The sequence below is a fragment of the Borostomias antarcticus genome (assembly GCF_949987555.1).
Source record: "Borostomias antarcticus genome assembly, chromosome: 4".
Taxonomy (NCBI): Eukaryota; Metazoa; Chordata; class Actinopteri; order Stomiiformes; family Stomiidae; genus Borostomias; species Borostomias antarcticus.
Genome location: NC_140237.1, coordinates 5,006,913 through 5,025,356, shown reverse-complemented (window position 1 = coordinate 5,025,356; position 18,444 = coordinate 5,006,913). Strand labels below are relative to the sequence as shown.

Sequence of the window (18,444 nt, the reverse complement as noted above, 5' to 3'; positions counted from 1 at the left end):
TTTCCCTTGAAGCGGTTTATGGCCGCAAAAATGGCGTTGGTGGTTGAACGGCTACATGGTATCGCTGTGCTGGGTTCAGCCCGGGGGAGGCGCTGGTGCTCAGGTCACTGATGAGAGAGACGATGCCGTCATGTGTTTTCGAGTGTCTCATTCATGATGACACAGATCCGCTCGGACCTGATAATGAGCCAGAGACAGGGGCCTCGGATGGGTCCACCTGAGATGGGGGCTATCTATGCCGTAGGACTGGATAGGAATGGGAAAGACAGCCTCCCAAGTAATGGAGCTTTCCTGTTAGAAATATTCTGTTGGCCTCTTGAGGAAATCAAGGATTTATTGTCCTGCTTCAATAACATAAGAGACAGAAAGACATCCTTCAACAGAAAAACAATTTCCCCAGTTTCATGTTTTCCAAACCCGATTTCGATAGCCTTTAGCCTCTATCTCCCTTTTTACATATAGTCAAGCCTAGTCTGCCACAATTGGACACACTTCAGACAACCGGTAAAATGATTATCTCTGTTTATAAAAAGCTACACCAGTAGGCCTATATTAATATACTTTCGTCAATAACACTCCCAAAACACACTGTGGCAAACGGGGTAAACTATCCATGAACCAATGTGGCTGAACTTTCCACGGCACATATACCCACAGATCACATGGCCTAGTGCTCTTTACCTATAGGCCTACAGCTAAACCACGTTGGTTTCACTTTAATAGGCTACCAATGTTTTAGGCTTAGTGAAACATTTTTAATTCGAACATTTAGTTGGCATGTTTTAGTGATAAATCTGGCTTCCTTAGTGATTAAAATCTACAAGCTTTTAGGTGTTCTCTACTTGACCTCAGGGGCTTTGTACTGTACGGGACAGATGCTTTCAGCGTGTGGGTGGTAGAGGGGTACAGCTTTAGCTCAATGCTTTTTTTATTTTTTATTTTGAAGGGGCTGGGAAAAAGCTGACCTAGGGTCACCATTTGGATCCTGAAGTACTACATCGTATAATACAGTGAATGCAATACAGATCTAGTAAATAGACTCACCCTCGTCTGATTCACTCTTCTCACCTCACTCATCTGTTCTCTACCCCACCTCCAGTTCTCTACCCCACCTCCAGTTCTCTTCACACTACCTCATTCAGTGATCTGGGACCCGATTTCACAGCTGCTCTGCTAGAGGGAGTGTTGATGGAGTTGGTGAAGGTGGCCCTGGAGAAGCAGTAGTCTACTGAGGAGTCTTATCGGTGGCCGTGTCTCCACTCTGCCCTGTATGGCGGTAGGCTGCCCCCCAGAGGCTGAATGAGGCACCGCAGCACTGGCCAGCACAGTGTTCTGGTGAGTAAGATGTACTGTAGCTTCATACAGGCTAAAAGGTAAATTCAGATCAAGTTGTTCAGTGGGTCCAGTTTGGTTTGCATAGCCGTTGATGCTGACCTGGAGAGACCTCTACTTGCGTATATCTCAAATAAGCTGACAACTATTACCGGGACAGTATAGCCTGTGTGAGCGATTCCCTCAAGAGACTGACAATTAAGCATCCTTTTATTTTTTAAATAAAAGTTTATTAAAGTTTATCAAGCTCAACAACAGTAACTAAACTGAAAAGGCAGTTCTAAGAAAACTCATTAAAAAAAAGTCATGCAATATCCAAGGCCTTTGTCTGGTCCATTCATTCAGCAATCATTCCCATTGATTAAGGTCTTATATATACAGGGATTCATCTTCTTTACAGAAATTACTGTTATAAATTATATATACAGTCCTGTCTGTGACATGGGCTTCTTCTCCTCTTCATCAGTAACACCAGAACCAATGAAGCCCTCTTCTTTCACTCAGCAGCGTTGGAGCCAGTGTCTGAGAGGGGAAACACAGTTAGTACTACGTGACTTCAAGACAAAGCATTCACATACAACACATTTGATTTCTATTACTAAAAATCATAGACCAAAGTACACAAAATACGACTTCCGTTTTGCACTACATTTGTTATAATAATGACATTGCAATCACTCAGAAGCAATAATAACACAACTTTAGTTTTAAAGGTAAAAACTCTCATACTTTTCCCATCGCAGGCAACTATTTTCACTTTGTCCACCTTCACCAGGTCAGTGACCTCCCTGAACTCCACGTCATTCAGAACAAACGTCCAAACATTGTCACAGAATCTGTAAGTGTTTAGTGACCCCTAGAGGAGAGACAAAGAACAGCATTGAGAAGAACTCCAGTGCAAGAAGTACAATACAGCAGCGCATTACATAATCAGCTGTTTACTTTTGATTCAGTCCTGCATCGTTTTGAATGTCTGGCATCATTCTGACAAACTGCCTAAAACCACTCAATAAATGTGTCATAGACTGAGAAGCAGCTGTGTGTGCTTGATTCAAGAGTTAGGTCAATATTCTGCCATAAACACAACCAGCCAACCTTGAGTCCAAAGGATCACTCAAGGGATTTGTTGTCAATACGGTCTAGCTTTTTTAAACTGTAGCTTTCGTGGTCATGAAAACAACAGAATCTGACCAAATGTGTACATGTGCTTTTGGGGAGTGTCAGGATATCGTTTGGAAAAAGAGTCAAGCTAGCGTCAATCACATATCTGTCAGTCAGATCATACACCATGGGGTGGGCTAATCCTCTGACAGCAGCTCAACCAGGTAGCCTCTCATGATCAAACAGGGCAGAGCAGGCCAGGGATGATCAGACAGGGATGATCAGACAGGGCAGAGCAGGCTAGGGATGATCAGACAGGGCAGAGCAGGCCAGGGATGATCAGACAGGGATGATCAGACAGGGCAGAGCAGGCCAGGGATGATCAGACAGGGCAGAGCAGGCCAGGGATGATCAGACAGGGCAGAGCAGGCCAGGGATGATCAGACAGGGCAGAGCAGGCCAGGGATGATCAGACAGGGATGATCAGACAGGGCAGAGCAGGGGTGATCAGACAGGGATGATCAGACAGGGCAGAGCAGGGATGATCAGACAGGGCAGAGCAGGCTAGGGATGATCAGACAGGGCAGAGCAGGCCAGGGATGATCAGACAGGGCAGAGCAGGCCAGGGATGATCAGACAGGGCAGAGCAGGCCAGGGATGATCAGACAGGGCAGAGCAGGCCAGGGATGTCAACCTGTCTACATTTTCATCAGAACTGGATTACTGCTGTATAGTGGACCTCCATACTGTAAGTCCCCTATACACTTCCAGTCTGGTGGAAGATTTGACTTTGCAGATTATGTTCAGGTATGAATGAAAGCCTTGTTGTTTAGACTGTATATTAATCAACCAATCAATCAAAGCTTTATTTGTATAGCACATTTCATACACAGAGGCAACACAATGCGCTTTACAGAGAACAAGGGAGGTGGGCATATGTCCCATCTCTACATATTCCAGAGGGAAGCAAAAACCAGTATCACCCGGGGGCCAGAAAAGTGAGCTGTAAAAATTCTTCCCTGACCCCTCTCAACGAGGCGATCGAGCAAGCTCCTGGAGTATGTTTGTCTACCAGCTAAGAACATTTATAGAGCAATAAATTACATTAAATTACATGAACGCACAACTCACCCGAAAGTTGACCCTGTTGCGAACACGATTAGCAAGCGCTGTGTTGATGGCTTTGTCAAACTGGAGGAGAACTTGGAGCGCTAACTGAGGAGTAATCTGCTGGGTCTGAAACGGAGAAGCACAGGACGGTGTTTCATTAGTGACATGATCTGTGGTCAAACGTTATACTGTTTTGTGGTTGGGATGCTGACAACACCGGTATTGCCTGTAACACCGCAGCCTACCGTCCGCTCTGCGCCGACCGCAGCGCCATGCTCTCTTTGATTGGTTACATTTCAAGGGTTTTTTAAGAGCTTCTAAAATGGTCTGCATTAACAAACAGACATGGCAATGAGAGCATTTGTAGGTCTACTTACAGCTGCTTCTGTGACGTTTAAAAGAGTTTCCAAAGTTCGCGAAGGAAAATGAAAGAAAGCTCAGGGCTCAGGAAATCTCACGTCATGTGATGAGTGCAATGAGACATCGCTCGTCTGGGACCCCGTTTACACCTCGCATTCAAGTGACCCCGTTTACACCTCGCATTCAAGTGACCCCGTTTACACCTCGCATTCAAGTGACCCCGTTTACACCTCGCATTCAAGCTACCCCGTTTACACCTCGCATTCAAGCTACCCCGTTTACACCTCGCATTCAAGCTACCCCGTTTACACCTCGCATTCAAGTGACCCCGTTTACACCTCGCATTCAAGTGACCCCGTTTACACCTCGCATTCAAGTGACCCCGTTTACACCTCGCATTCAAGTGACCCCGTTTACACCTCACATTCAAGTGACCCCGTTTACACCTCACATTCAAGTGACCCCGTTTACACCTCACATTCAAGTGACCCCGTTTACACCTCGCATTCAAGTGACCCCGTTTACACCTCACATTCAAGTGACCCCGTTTACACCTCACATTCAAGCGACCCCGTTTACACCTCGCATTCAAGTGACCCCGTTTACACCTCGCATTCAAGTGACCCCGTTTACACCTCGCATTCAAGCTACCCCGTTTACACCTCGCATTCAAGTGACCCCGTTTACACCTCGCATTCAAGTGACCCCGTTTACACCTCGCATTCAAGTGACCCCGTTTACACCTCGCATTCAAGTGACCCCGTTTACACCTCGCATTCAAGTGACCCCGTTTACACCTCGCATTCGAGTGACCCCGTTTACACCTCGCATTCAAGTGACCCCGTTTACACCTCGCATTCAATGATCAATCATTTTGGTGATCAGATTGCAATCTGATCGTGCTAAACCACATGAAAGAAGAATTTACAGGTTTAAATGCGCCCAAAACGTTTTGAGGACGGATTGTGATCCGATCGGCCAAACCACCTCCGGAGGTGGTCAGGGTCACGCATTTCTACTACATTTAATAGAAGTGTAAATGGGAATTCGTTTTTAATCCACATATCAACAACGTGGGCGGAAATACGTAGCCGTTGGCACACGCCGGTTCCAGACCAGCAAGGAGCAGGTTTCCATGGCAGCTAGCAAGAAAGCATTAAAATGGATCCTGGTCAAGGTTGGAGTCCAGACGAGACAAAAGTGTCTACTCTCAATTTGGTCGGACGAAAATATTCAAGCACAATCAGGATGTGATGTTTGATTGTCAGCTGGACAGAGTCGATCGGATCTCAAACGGATCGGGTTGAAAATACTCGAAACGCATACTGATGCCAGGTGTAAATGTAATCAGGCTAAATCATTATCTAGATACAATCTGGATACGAGACACATTTTAACGCCAGGTGTAAACGGGGTCTGTGTCGTCACTCACTCTGCCTGCACACGCAGAGAGAGGAGACCAGAACACACTTTCGCTTTTGAAATTGTAGCGTCAGTCCTCACTAAGTATTGGTATTTTACAAATTGTTGTTTTTTTATTTGATGAACGCGGGTGCTGATACACGAAAATGAACTAAATTGGTTCTAATAAACAACACAACGGTGGTGACGGTGGGCAAGTAGCTTAATGCACCGGTGTATGACCGGTGTCTGCCCGAACACTGACCAACAACGCAGGGATAACCGCGGTAACCCTATTTTGTGGCCCTAAATAATGTTTGCTTGATGTCACAAGTTGTTAATATGCACTGAGATTCCCAAGCAGAGCATCATGCTCCACGAAATGAAAGCCAGCTATGTACATTCAGCTGTGGCCAAGTTTGGAACAGGTCTACTTGTTTTTGGTCAAACTGAAAATGGCCCGTTACATGACCAAGGTGGAGTCACCTGCTGAAAAGTTAGCTAGCTTGGTTAAAATAGTTAAAAGTGATTATTCAATATAGAATAGCACTACTCAACCTTTTGTGTTCAGTAGTGATGTTACGCTCAACGCAGTAGTCACAACACGGTGTCTACCTTCTGAAGCAATATGCATCCATACGAATGTGTTGATGCCTAGCTCAATTTGGCAAAAAACACGTGACCATCTGAACAAAGCTTCCTATGTCACGCTTGTAGCAGCTGGCAGAGACAAACCTTCACATGCTGCAACGCCCGTCACTGCAGTACCCTGTACCAAAGGGGAGAATGGCAGCAAGAAGAGGAGCCGTCTAAATCCTACCAGTGGAGAAAATTATTTTGAGGATAAAAATAATTCACTTGCCCCAACTGTCCACTTGACAACCATGTACCTCCCACACTTCGTCTCTCTCACAATCACGTTTCTTGTTTACACAAGCACATGAGTTGAATTGATTGAACTCAGTCATCAGTAAATACCGCCCAAGCGCCATTGAATGGCTAGCTCTTGTTCAGTGGCGTAGCTGGCTAACGTGTCTGTTCGAAGCTAGCTCTTGTTCAGTGGCGTAGCTGGCTAACGTGTCTGTTCGAAGATCCAAGGACCTGGGATCGAACCCAGTGTGGGCAAATGAAGGTGCCCCTGCCTACTGTATGCAATGTTGAAAAATGTAGACAAGACAACATTTACATTTATTTCTCAATATTAATGCCAATCATATTAACGTCACACACATTGACGGTCATAAATACATACAAGCCTATATTGGAGACACCAAATGATTTATGAGCATTTATTAGATTTTTTTTTTACACATACACATCGACACTTTGTCACAGAACTTTTATTTAACAACAGCTCCCAGATGATGGTGGGCTAACTTCGAGGACTGACTTATCAATCACTCTCATACAGCCGCCATACCAAGAATTGACCAGCAGATGTCATTATATCGACTGCATAGACAGATCGGCCCTTTTTCTGACCCAGTTGTGTGGAATGAGTCAATGCATCGGAAAGCTTCGTTCCCCATCACTGGTGTTCAGACTGGTTCAGGGTGTTCAGACTGGTTCAGGGTGTTCAGACTGGTTCAGGGTGTTCAGACTGGTTCAGGGTGTTCAGACTGGTTCAGGGTGTTCAGACTGGTTCAGGGTGTTGACTGGTTCAGGGTGTTCAGACTGGTTCAGGGTGTTCAGACTGGTTCAGGGTGTTCAGACTGGTTCAGGGTGTTCAGACTGGTTCAGGGTGTTCAGACTGGTTCAGGGTGTTCAGACTGGTTCAGGGTGTTCAGACTGGTTCAGGGTGTTCAGACTGATCTCCAAGATGCGCGCAAATATGCTATTTCTTCTGAACGCTTCAAACGCATGCGTACTACGGGGAAATAGGATTTTAATTTTGAAACCTTGAATTTCCTTATGACGGAGGCAGACGATAACTATGATTATTATTATGATTGTGGTTATTATTATTATAGACACGAGCAAGAGGATTTGAGCTCCGTTTATCTCGTTTGCTGAGTGATCATGGTAGGACACGATGCGACTCCACCCCGGTGCACCGCGGGGCGGCCCAGTGTAGCTCCACTAGCTAGCGAGACGGTGGATGGTCTGGGATACAAGCTAAGGCAAGTTAGGCAGTATTGTTATCGTTAATAAGACAGAATATCGATAAACCTTTGGATTAGTTGGTCTAGATAGGCAATTGGACGCAGTGGAAAGGCTCTCTAGTAGCTAAACTAGATTAGCCCAGTGCTAGCGTGTCCTTACCTGGATCAGCTCATCCAGGCTCTCCTGCAGACTGTTTCCCAGCGTGGTGTTTCTGTACAGCTGATAAGCCATGGTGGTGACACACCGATCACTAGCAAACTACCGTGCAGACGCACAACTTCCTCCCGAACCACTCGCTGGGTCGGTATGATCGCTAGCTGGCTCAATGTTCAGTCAGTTTCCCACCTTCTCGTGATTTCCGACTGAAACAGAACGGTGGCTCTCCAAGCTACAGAGACCCAGAAGGGACAAACACAGCAGATTGGATTTGTAACGCTAAACAGAAAATGTAGGCTATGACAGGGTATTCTTTGTGCCACTAGGTGGGAGTAGACGATTAGAAACATCAACCCAGAATGCCCACAACTCACACCCAATGGAAAAGATGTCCAGATAGCCAATTAGAGAGCATGCTTATCAGATTAACATAAAGTATATTTCCATGCCCTCTATCAACATTTTTACATTTCTAAGGATTCTCTTTTGAATATGATAACAACAACACCACTTATAGAGACAAATGACGTTCTGCTTTGTCCCATTTTTTGACATAAGACAACTATAATCCTTTACATTAATCAATAAAGAATTGTACAGCTGTCATACTACTAATGAGAAGATGCATGGAAGTAACATTCAACTTTGTTCATCAGTTTCTTTTGATCACAGCATAAGACAGTGTCAAGGCTGCTGCTTGCAGAACAGACTTATTCATTAGTGATGTCAAAGCCTGAAAAATGCCCATGCCCATAGATGCTTGAATAAGCATTTATATGTGCAAAGAGCCCGATAAATCATTGTTAGAGTAGAATTTTCCTAGCTACTTACTACATTTCAACGTTATAAATAGTTGTTTGGTAATGAAAATATCTATTTAGAGTAGATTCAAAGTGACACGTATGTGCCTCTCTCATTTTTAAAAAGAATGCAAATAAAAGAAATGCCGTTGTAAATATGTAAGAGCGAGGAATGCAATTATTTGGACATAGTGAGGGACTGTTGGCTCAACATAAACCGAAACTATTAAAATTGATCTATGAATTCAGGTTCTTAGGGTAAAAGTAATTGCGTTCGTTTAACTTATTATATCTCCTTACAGTTTTATCTGTTAATATAGGAAGTGCATAGAAGTAAATTATGACAAATAGAGAAAACATGCAGGAAATGGGAACTGCTTCCTACACTTGATTACTCTGTCAACCTGAATTACATAAGAAATCAAAAAGCATGGACGCAGAGCTGGTTTATCAACGGTATGAACCACATAGTCTACGTGTTTCCCTATGCTCCACTTAGAAATGCAACATTTACTTTGCAGCACACTTTTGTTGAACAATTTTTTTTCAAGCTATTACACAAGTTCAGCTGTTGGCTCGTGTGTGTAAACGATTCTATTGAGAGGATATTTGAAATGTTCTTGCAACGGCAATCAATCTGATGGGGTTTAAATCAGCTCCACCCTGTCTCATCAGTTAGCCAGTTTATTTGATTGATCCAACCAACTAACTTTTGGTAATGGCACCAATTAATGTCTCTGTTTCCTCGCTGAGATCGCAGGGCCTTGTTAAGTAAGGTTTAATCCTCAGATATTTCAAGTAGAGTTCTCTTGCGTCCCGGAAGCGCCTCCTCAAACACACCATCCGAATTGTCTGTCTTTTCTGCAATTCGCAAATACACTAAGGCAAATTAAATATTTGCCTATTTTGAGAAAGGACCATTTTCAAATTTCCAGTTCTCAGAAATCAGGACATGGTTGTTAGATTAACAATTATTAGACACAACTAACTGTTGTCTTGGTTTTTGGATGGTATGCTTATCATGGAAACAGTAATGCAGTCTTTGTGGACGTTGAAATTATTCTTGGATGATATTGGGTATTCTCTGATCCTAATGCTACAATCAGCAGTGGCCACTACCTAGTCTTTGCAATGGCAGATACAATCACATCATGGCAAGTACTTTGATTTGGCGCTGGCAGTAGTGTTTTTTCTCAGTTTATTTCAAAAGCAAGCTGCAAATGTTTTTCTTCCTGGAAAATAACTGGGTTTGACAATTAATTCAAACGCTACATCCCAAGCTGGATCTGGATTATGGCACATTTAAATTATTACTAATGAGCCTAAAAGGAACACAGGATGAGATGAAACTTAACACTGAAATATAGTGCAATGTTAAATCTACATTTAAGAGGATATTAAACAGTAAAGGGTGAGGAAACATAGAAAACAATATTATAAATAATGACACGTTTCACAAAAAGTGCACTTCTCAGTATGTGGCCTCTCAAGTGTTCTGCTTACCACCATTAGGCCTATCTATCTATCTATCTATCTATCTATCTATCTATCTATCTATCTATCTATCTATCTATCTATCTATCTATCTATCTATCTATCTATCTATCTATCTATCCATCTATCTATCTATCTATCTATCTATCTATCTATCTATCTATTTTATCTATCTATCTAGTCACACTAAGGGATTTTCTCCAGTTGCAACCTGCCAAAAGCAGTTTTTTTCCATGTGGTGCTAAGCAGAAGGCCATCTATGTGTAAGAATTAGATTGTCCTTCCCACACAATCTTACCCACTGTAACAGAACCTGAGTGTTTGGGACTCATGGTGATCATTCTACATCAACAACATTCTGCCACACTTTCGTAATCCGCAAATTACATCTGCAAACAAATAATTACTTGAGTCAATGAGAACAATTAATTCCTCAATGCCTCTGAGAATTGGATATGCATACTGAATGAGTTCATTATCATACTGTGAAATTGAAGACAACTAGAGGGATTGTATTATTTTAGTACCATGAAATGTAGTTTTCTAATGTTCAATTATTAACGTTGTCTAAGAAATTAGACATACATTAAAGTATATTTTTAGATAGTAGGCTAAAGAAATATCTTTAAAATAAAGAATTTCCTAATAATTCTCAACTATCCCAAATCTGTCATCAACACCATAAGTAGAGCCCCATACTACGAGCCCCATACTACGAGCCCCATACTACGAGCCCTATACTACGAGCTCTATACTACGAGCCCCATACTACGAGCCCCATACTACGAGCTCTATACTACGAGCTCTATACTACGAGCCCCATACTACGAGCTCTATACTACGAGCCCCATACTACTAGCCCCATACTACTAGCCCCATACTACGAGCCCTATACTACGAGCTCTATACTACGAGCCCCATACTACGAGCTCTATACTACGAGCCCCATACTACGAGCCCCATACTACGAGCCCCATACTACGAGCTCTATACTACGAGCCCCATACTACGAGCCCCATACTACGAGCTCTATACTACGAGCCCCATACTACGAGCCCCATACTACGAGCTCTATACTACGAGCCCCATACTACGAGCCCCATACTACGAGCCCTATACTACGAGCCCCATACTACGAGCCCCATACTACGAGCCCCATACTACGAGCCCCATACTACGAGCCCCATACTACGAGCCCCATACTACGAGCTCTATACTACGAGCCCCATACTACGAGCCCCATACTACGAGCTCTATACTACGAGCCCCATACTACGAGCCCCATACTACGAGCCCTATACTACAAGCCCCATACTACGAGCCCCATACTACGAGCCCCATACTACGAGCCCCATACTACGAGCTCTATACTACGAGCCCCATACTACTAGCCCCATACTACGAGCCCTATACTACGAGCCCCATACTACGAGCCCCATACTACGAGCCCTATACTACGAGCCCCATACATCACCCATATAGGTCCTGTTAGCAGCGCTGCAGCGGGGCTTGAGGCTCCGCCCTGCCGCCTGACAGACGGATATTTGCTGACATATAACCCAGTCCAGTCAGAGATCATTACCCCTGTGACTGATGGCAGGCTAGCAGTGACTTAACACTTTTATTCCCCTGCCTGCAGCTGAGCTCTTGACCATGCTAGCTAGCTCGGCGGACGCAACCTTTCAAGTCCTGTTACTAGCGTGATGGCTCCATGGTACAAATGGGCCCCTTCATTTGGTCTCTCCATCTTGATCATCTCTGATGGGCTATCAATAACTTCAGGCTGGTTGAGCGCTTGACTGAAGGTTAAATCAATTTGGCTGTGATTGTTTGCATGATCGTAGCACACAGAAGGATGTCAGTGTTTGAGACGGAGACTCAGGCCTTCCTGTGTCAGGACAGCACTGCAGGATGCACATCTTTACTGATCACACATGAGCTGTCAACAAGAATGACAAGAATCCCTTTTAGATTAAAGTCTAGTGCTCAAAGGGGCACACCAAGATTTTGAACATTTATTTTGTGCACTTCCTGGAAATAAAGTGCATTAGAAGTGTAACTGAGTGAACCGAGTCCTCGTGAGTCCCAGGTGGATAGGGAGTGTTTAACTCACTCCCCCAGTATAAATACTGTCCACCCGCACAGATGAAGAGCTTTCCATCGGCGTAGCTGGTTAAAACGGTGTTAGTCCAGCAGGAGACCCGGGTTTGAATCCCACCCAGGGCATGCTGAAACGTATGGGTTACACTAGTGCCGTGATCCGGATGCCCTGTGGATGTGGAGTGAGTTTAGGTGGGTGAGTGAACTAAGGGAAACTTAGTCCCAGGTGGGTTGTTGGTTAAACTCACTCCCAGAGAGTAAATACAATGTCGACCCACACCAATGATTTATGGTTCAAATGGTGTAAGTCCCTGGAATCCTACCCATGGCATGCCCAAACACATGGGGGACAGAAGGATGCAGATGTTTGTGACTGCAATACAGGCACTTTGGAGAATCCCAAAACATGGTTGACGTGACTTCAATAGTCTTTATAGACATTTGTCGCAATTGTTGGAGCACAGCCATTCTACCTTAAATGGCAGAGACCATCTCCATCCTTCCGGCATGATTATCTTGAGTATCGGCCAATGTATGGAGTTGACATTTGGCAGGTGTATAACTCAGGACCCTAGGATGTGCAGTGTTGCCTGTGAAGTTGTTTGGATAAGCGGTTCTGCACTGTGCCGGTAAAAAGTAGTTCCATGTGGCAGGATACGCTCCTGTCAACCCCACACCAGGGGATGGCCTACAATGCTGCTAGCTAGCTACAGTACAGATAGCCTCCCATTAGCATTCTAGTTTACTGTAGGAATAAAGAAAGGTCAAAATGCCTAATGAACAGAATATGTTTGATATATGTTTGATATACACATTCCCCCTAGGATGGCAGCAGAGGTGATAAACATGCGTGCGTGAAATCATGTATAGGCCTAGTTGTTTAATAAAATTGGTCGTCTTCTGGTCGATCTTGCGATCAGTAAAATCAACCAAATGTCAAGAGGTGGACATAATTGGATTACTCTCAACCTACAGAATCTATCTGCTTTTGAGCCGTTTGGAGTTGATGAGTGTTGCTGTTAGCACGGAGAATACCCGCCCAATGACTGCCATTCAGCTGGGACACGAGAGAGAAATACATTTCCCCATTCATTCTAGTTGTCTTTCATAATGAGAGGGATGAGAGGGGAGCCACAAATACTATGCTGTTTTTCTCTGAGAGTTGCGCTGCTGCATGCCTGTTGTCATACTAATTGGAGGAATTATGCATGCAGACAGAAGCACTTTCCAATCCCCTGGTTTCCTGCTTGTGGCTCTGGGACTAGACGTGTTTGTGCGTGAGACGGTTGCTCCTCTGATCTTGGCTCTTAACAGTATATTACTGTGTGTGAGAAGATTAGAAAACAATGGTTTGATTAAAGAAGCAAAGTAGGATTGGTTAATCTCGTTCAAGGCAGGTCATGTCAGGCTGCAGGGAGGTTAAATTGGGTTACCCTCTTCATTCTCAAACCGAATATTGAAACAAAAGGTCCATTTGAGCCAGAACTATCTAGCCGAACGCACTACACCATACCTTTCACAGTGTAAACTTCCGCCGCACGTTGCAGGAGCACAAGACGATTGATAACATCCTCCTAGCCCCATGCCTAACACGTCAACACATGGGGATGGAGATTCATTTCACAAGACAACATTCTACTGAGACCGGTAAGGGGCTTCCTGGCGCTTCCTGCCTTGAAAATGCATGTTTATCATAGTTTTTAGCAGAGGCCCATAGACCTCCATTATAAAGGGGGTTTGGCACAGAGGAAAAAGGAGCTAGCTTACTACTGCACGGACAGCAGCGTTCCCCTTTAAGTTGTATGAAACAATTATACCATTTCAACATTCAATTTCTAAATTGCCGCAAATGTCCAAATACTTATTATCCCCCAATTGATTTCCCGTGAGGTCAGTTCACCCAAAGCTTTAACTTGAGTTGACATATCTGCATGGAAGGGTAAGCAAACCCTAATTAATTGCCCCTTTCTAATGACCTCATTGAAAATGAAACTTTTTGCCTGACGTTAAACCAGCGAATTACAGCAAATCTAATGACAAATAGCTCATTAAACATTACAAGCTTCCTGAGTGCTCGATGGGAGACACTGCAGGGGAGATCAATTTAGCTTAACAACCTCAACCTGCTACAAAGTCAACAGTAAGTGGCCAGCCAAGGCCTTGTGTTCAGTAATGGTGTCCAGTATGGGGATGTCCTCTGTCTGCTGGGACAGATCAGTGGCTTCTATAGTCCAACATCGTAGGACATCAAATAGAAGGTGAATGTCTTCGATGTAAAGGGTTTAGGCATAAACCTCTTATTAGATTTTACAACAAAGGTTAGTAACACCGTAGGATAGACAGGTCCAAATCACAAACCAGCAAGCGTTGCATAGAGAATCTCCCATAGAAAACAAGAATAACACTGCTGTTTAATGCTAAAAGACAGCTGTCAGCTACACAGGGCCTGATGGATGTCCAGAGTCCAGACACACTGATGTGCAGGGAGGGCTGGGGGTGGGGGGGGGGAGGAGAGGAGGGGAGGGGAGAGGAGAGGAGGAGAGAGGAGGGGAGAGGAGGAGAGAGGAGAGGAGAGGAGAGGAGAGGAGAGGAGAGGAGAGGAGAGGAGAGGAGAGGAGAGGAGAGGAGAGGAGAGGAGAGGAGAGGAGAGGAGAGGAGAGGAGAGGAGAGGAGAGGAGAGGAGAGGAGGGCTGGGTTGTGGGTGGGCAGGGCAGAGGGTGGGGAGCGAGAAGCTCCTCTGGGACAACCGTCCAAAAAATTAATTACTCAGATTCAGCATTTTTAAATGTGCCACTTAATATACCGCCTGCGTGATTAAATCCCCCGCCCCCTGACCTTGAGAGCATCTCAAAGAGATAATAAATGAGATGAGCAGATCATCAACGGAGACACAAATATGAACGTCCACGGAGGCAGAGCCGCCACACAACGCCGTCAAGGACACCGCCAGAGGCTCTGATTGGCTGAGCAGGGCCAGAGGCTCTGATTGGCTGAGCATGGCCAGAGGCTCTGATTGGCTGAGCAGGGCCAGAGGCTCTGATTGGCTGAGCAGGGACAGAGGCTCTGACTGGCTGAGCAGTGACAGAGGCTCTGATTGGCTGAGCAGGGCCAGAGGCTCTGATTGGCTGAGCAGGGCCAGAGGCTCTGACTGGCTGAGCAGTGACAGAGGCTCTGATTGGCTGAGCAGGGCCAGAGGCTCTGATTGGCTGAGCAGGGACTGACAGAGCGCTCGTATTGGTCAGCTCTAAAGCATCCCTAAGTCTCTGTGGTAAATCCTCAGACTGATTGTTAAGGTGGGACAAGTCCATAAAATGTAGTGGAGAAAGACCAGTGCATGGAAATGATAGTAGATCATCAGTCTGCATTCATTTTAAATTTCAAATGCATTGTGTCAGTTATTATTTTATGCTTTTAAGTAACTAAACTGAATAAACAGTATTATTTTGTACATATACATTTTCATGTTAAAACAACAGTATAACATAGAGTAAAATGCCATGTTCTCAGAAGCCCAACCTCTCAGATGGATGTCTGAGAAATACATGAATGTGAAACTGAATTCTCATTTATTTCCCCCAAGGCCGTTTTTAAGTTTGAGCCATCCCTCTTTCAGTGTCTAAAGCATTGGTTCCCTGAAAATGCCAAAGGTAGATTATTGATTTTGTCATAAGATCATCTTCTTTGACAGGGTTAATCAAAAATATTGACACCAAAAGCAGAAAGTACGAATTTAACAAGCCAGTTGAAACTACACTTGTAGTGCATGTCTTTGTATTCCAACTTGGATCATAAGCAAATGTCTTTTTAGAATGAAAAGAGTTGAGGTTCCTTAGTGATACACTACATGTCCAACCTCTGCTGAGCAGATTTTATGAATTTAATTTAACACATTAATCATCTTAATCCAAAAGACCTTGCTTTAATACTTTTTCTTATGAGTTTGGAGTTAAGTGGTGGAAAGACTAATGAAATCTCTTGTTAATACTTCCTTTCACTGCCTCTGCGTTTGAACCGTAGCCAAATAAGACAAGCCTGTCCGTGCATAGATATAATTACCAGGAGTCAGATTGGGGAATTGGTTCTTTGTCCTGAAACTTTACATTACACTAAATCTTCTGAACTAGAGGAGGGAGATGGTGATTCATATTGAAGTTCTTTTGTGATATGCAAACATATCTACTTTGATAATGGTTTAAACAGTGATGTATGACACAAAAGAAGATCTGTAGATATTAGTCTGGATTATGTGCTATATATTACTGTTGAGTGTATTGGCTCACCAGTGCATCCCCCCAACCACGGGGCATGACCCCTCTTCCACCAAGTAGACATTATCTTGGCATTTGATGTCATCTTTAGTTAGTCTACATTCTTTAATTGAATTGCACTGTGTTCACCCATCTCTTCAGTCACACGGTTCAGTTATAGAGCTCTCTGAGCTTTATTAAAATGACTAGTGAGCAAATATCATGGCCAGTCAAGGTGTGATGATGGACCACTGCCTCCATAATACATGTCATGTTGAAAGAGTGCTCTCGTTGAACTTTGTCTCCGGGAAAAAATGTCATCAGCATTGACATGTCAGGCACTCTGTCTTCATTTAGCATATCTGCATCCACCTCAGTCATTTTTTACACCAGCAAAACCCCAGTGCAACAGCGGATCAAGAATGTGACATGAAGATTAACCCATTAAAATCCAGGGCTACTCTTCCAAGCAACCAAGCAACACCATAGTCCTGCACTGCCCAGGCATCACTGAGCTACCCACTCTTCCCAGTCACAGGGACAAGGGAATGTTATTAAAATCATATATATTCTGTAAGTGAGTTTAAAGGTATAATATGTAATATGTGGATTAAAATAAACATTTTTTCAAAAATAATGCATCCATAGGGCTTTGCGAAGGCTGCAGAGTAAAAGTATTGCTTTTCCATAAAAAATATTATTTTGTCTGAAACTATTACATTATGACATTTTGACGGCCCGACAATGACACTCTGTTGATATCATGCCAGCCAATAGTATAACAGCGTTGGTACTGCGCGCTGGGTTGCCAGGTACTATTCTAGCTTCACCACTGTGAGATTAGCAGTAGCCAGCTAACGTTATACTTCCATGAATTAGCAGCATTATAGATGTTGGTTAGTGTGTGCGACTATAAAACGGCAGCTTTTCCGTCCACTTCCGCTCACTCTTTACAGCTAAACGTTTGGTAAAATGGCCAAGTTTCGTCGTCCTGCTTCTCCGCCTGAGCCCCGGCAAACCGTGCGATACGAATCTCAAAAGCTCAGTGACCGAAGAAGGAGCAAAAGTCGGATAGATATCGGGCCAGCCTTTGCTCGTTGGACGGAGTTTATGGAGTTTCATGGGATAAAGTCGCATCGTGACATGGCTACTTTTCTACTAGACCGGTAAGCTAGCTAACGGGGTGGCTGTGGCTCAGTGGTCCAATCCAATGATTGTAGGGTCGGCGGTTCGAATCTCACCTCCTCCTGTCCACATGTTGAAGTGTCCTTGGGCAAGACACTGAACCCCAAATTGCTCCCAATGAGCAGGTTAGCACCTTGCATGGCAGCTGCCGTGAATGGGTGAATGAGAGGCCATTGTAAAGCGCTTTGGATAAAAGCGCTATATAAGTGTAGTCCATTTACCATAGTTATCTTTCTCGGAATCTGCATAGCCAGACCTAACGTTATCTCCACACTACAGCATCTAACGTAACTTATTACATGGCACTCTGAAATACTTGATTGTGATTACTGATTAGTGTAACGTTATGTTCCTCTCGGAGTGAAGATCTTATCACAGTATGACTGAAACAGTGCATTCTCTGGCATTTTGGCAACCAATACGTTGTGTTGTTGCAGTTCTTATATTTAGACACTAGATGGGGGAAATAATCCGCATATTACATATTATACCTTTAATCAAATACAGCTTCAATTTTGGAGTTTTGATCACCTATAACTGCACTTTCCTGCAAGAGCCCTGAAAATGTATAGCCTATAGATATATAGATATATATATATATATATATATATATATATATATATATATAGCCTATATAGATAAAGTCTATAGGCTTAATAAAACACTATAAACCTTATAATTAAACCAACAACTTTCAACACAGCAAAATGAAAATGTTGCAATGAAGATTGTGGCTACAACAGAGTAAATAGTACATGAAAATATGTGGCTTACAGGACAATTAAATCCTGATCACATTCTGTTCATCGTGGAGAGAGATCACGCTATTTGCAAAAAAGGGCAGACAGTCATGCAAAGGCTTTCATAGTTTGAAAACCATCTTTACTTAGGTGAGTAATGAAACTATTGTAGTGGTGACTTCTTTTGGGGAGTGTTCATGTGTATATTGCATGTCTCTGATTGGTCCTGGTAGTTAGGGGCATAGTTGGGGGCATAACCAATAGCTGTGCGTAATTGGATGTGACTGCCACTGGGATACACCTGTTGTCTGTCAT

At 43.8% G+C, this 18,444-nt stretch overlaps 1 protein-coding gene across 1 annotated transcript; it reads right to left on the bottom strand.

Annotated features, from left to right (window-relative positions):
- Positions 1–1,585: 1,585 nt before the first annotated feature.
- Positions 1,586–7,780, bottom strand: gtf2a2 (general transcription factor IIA, 2). Its single transcript, XM_084436662.1, has 4 exons — positions 7,567–7,780; positions 3,565–3,669; positions 2,062–2,188; positions 1,586–1,854 (listed from the first exon to the last, which is right to left on the bottom strand). The coding sequence occupies exons 1-4, from the start codon at positions 7,636–7,638 to the stop codon at positions 1,829–1,831; spliced, it is 330 nt and encodes a 109-aa protein (XP_084292788.1). The 5' UTR covers positions 7,639–7,780; the 3' UTR covers positions 1,586–1,828.
- Positions 7,781–18,444: the final 10,664 nt, after the last annotated feature.

Bases quoted from the DNA above. Each gene is read 5' to 3' on its own strand.
- gtf2a2 (XM_084436662.1), bottom strand. From the start codon at position 7,638: ATGGCTTATCAGCTGTACAGAAACACCACGCTGGGAAACAGTCTGCAG. The intron at 3,670-7,566 runs GTAAGGACACGC...TCTCCGTTTCAG, and splicing joins GCCTGGATGAGCTGATCCAG to ACCCAGCAGATTACTCCTCA. The intron at 2,189-3,564 runs GTGAGTTGTGCG...TCTCTCCTCTAG, and splicing joins GCAACAGGGTCAACTTTCGG to GGGTCACTAAACACTTACAG.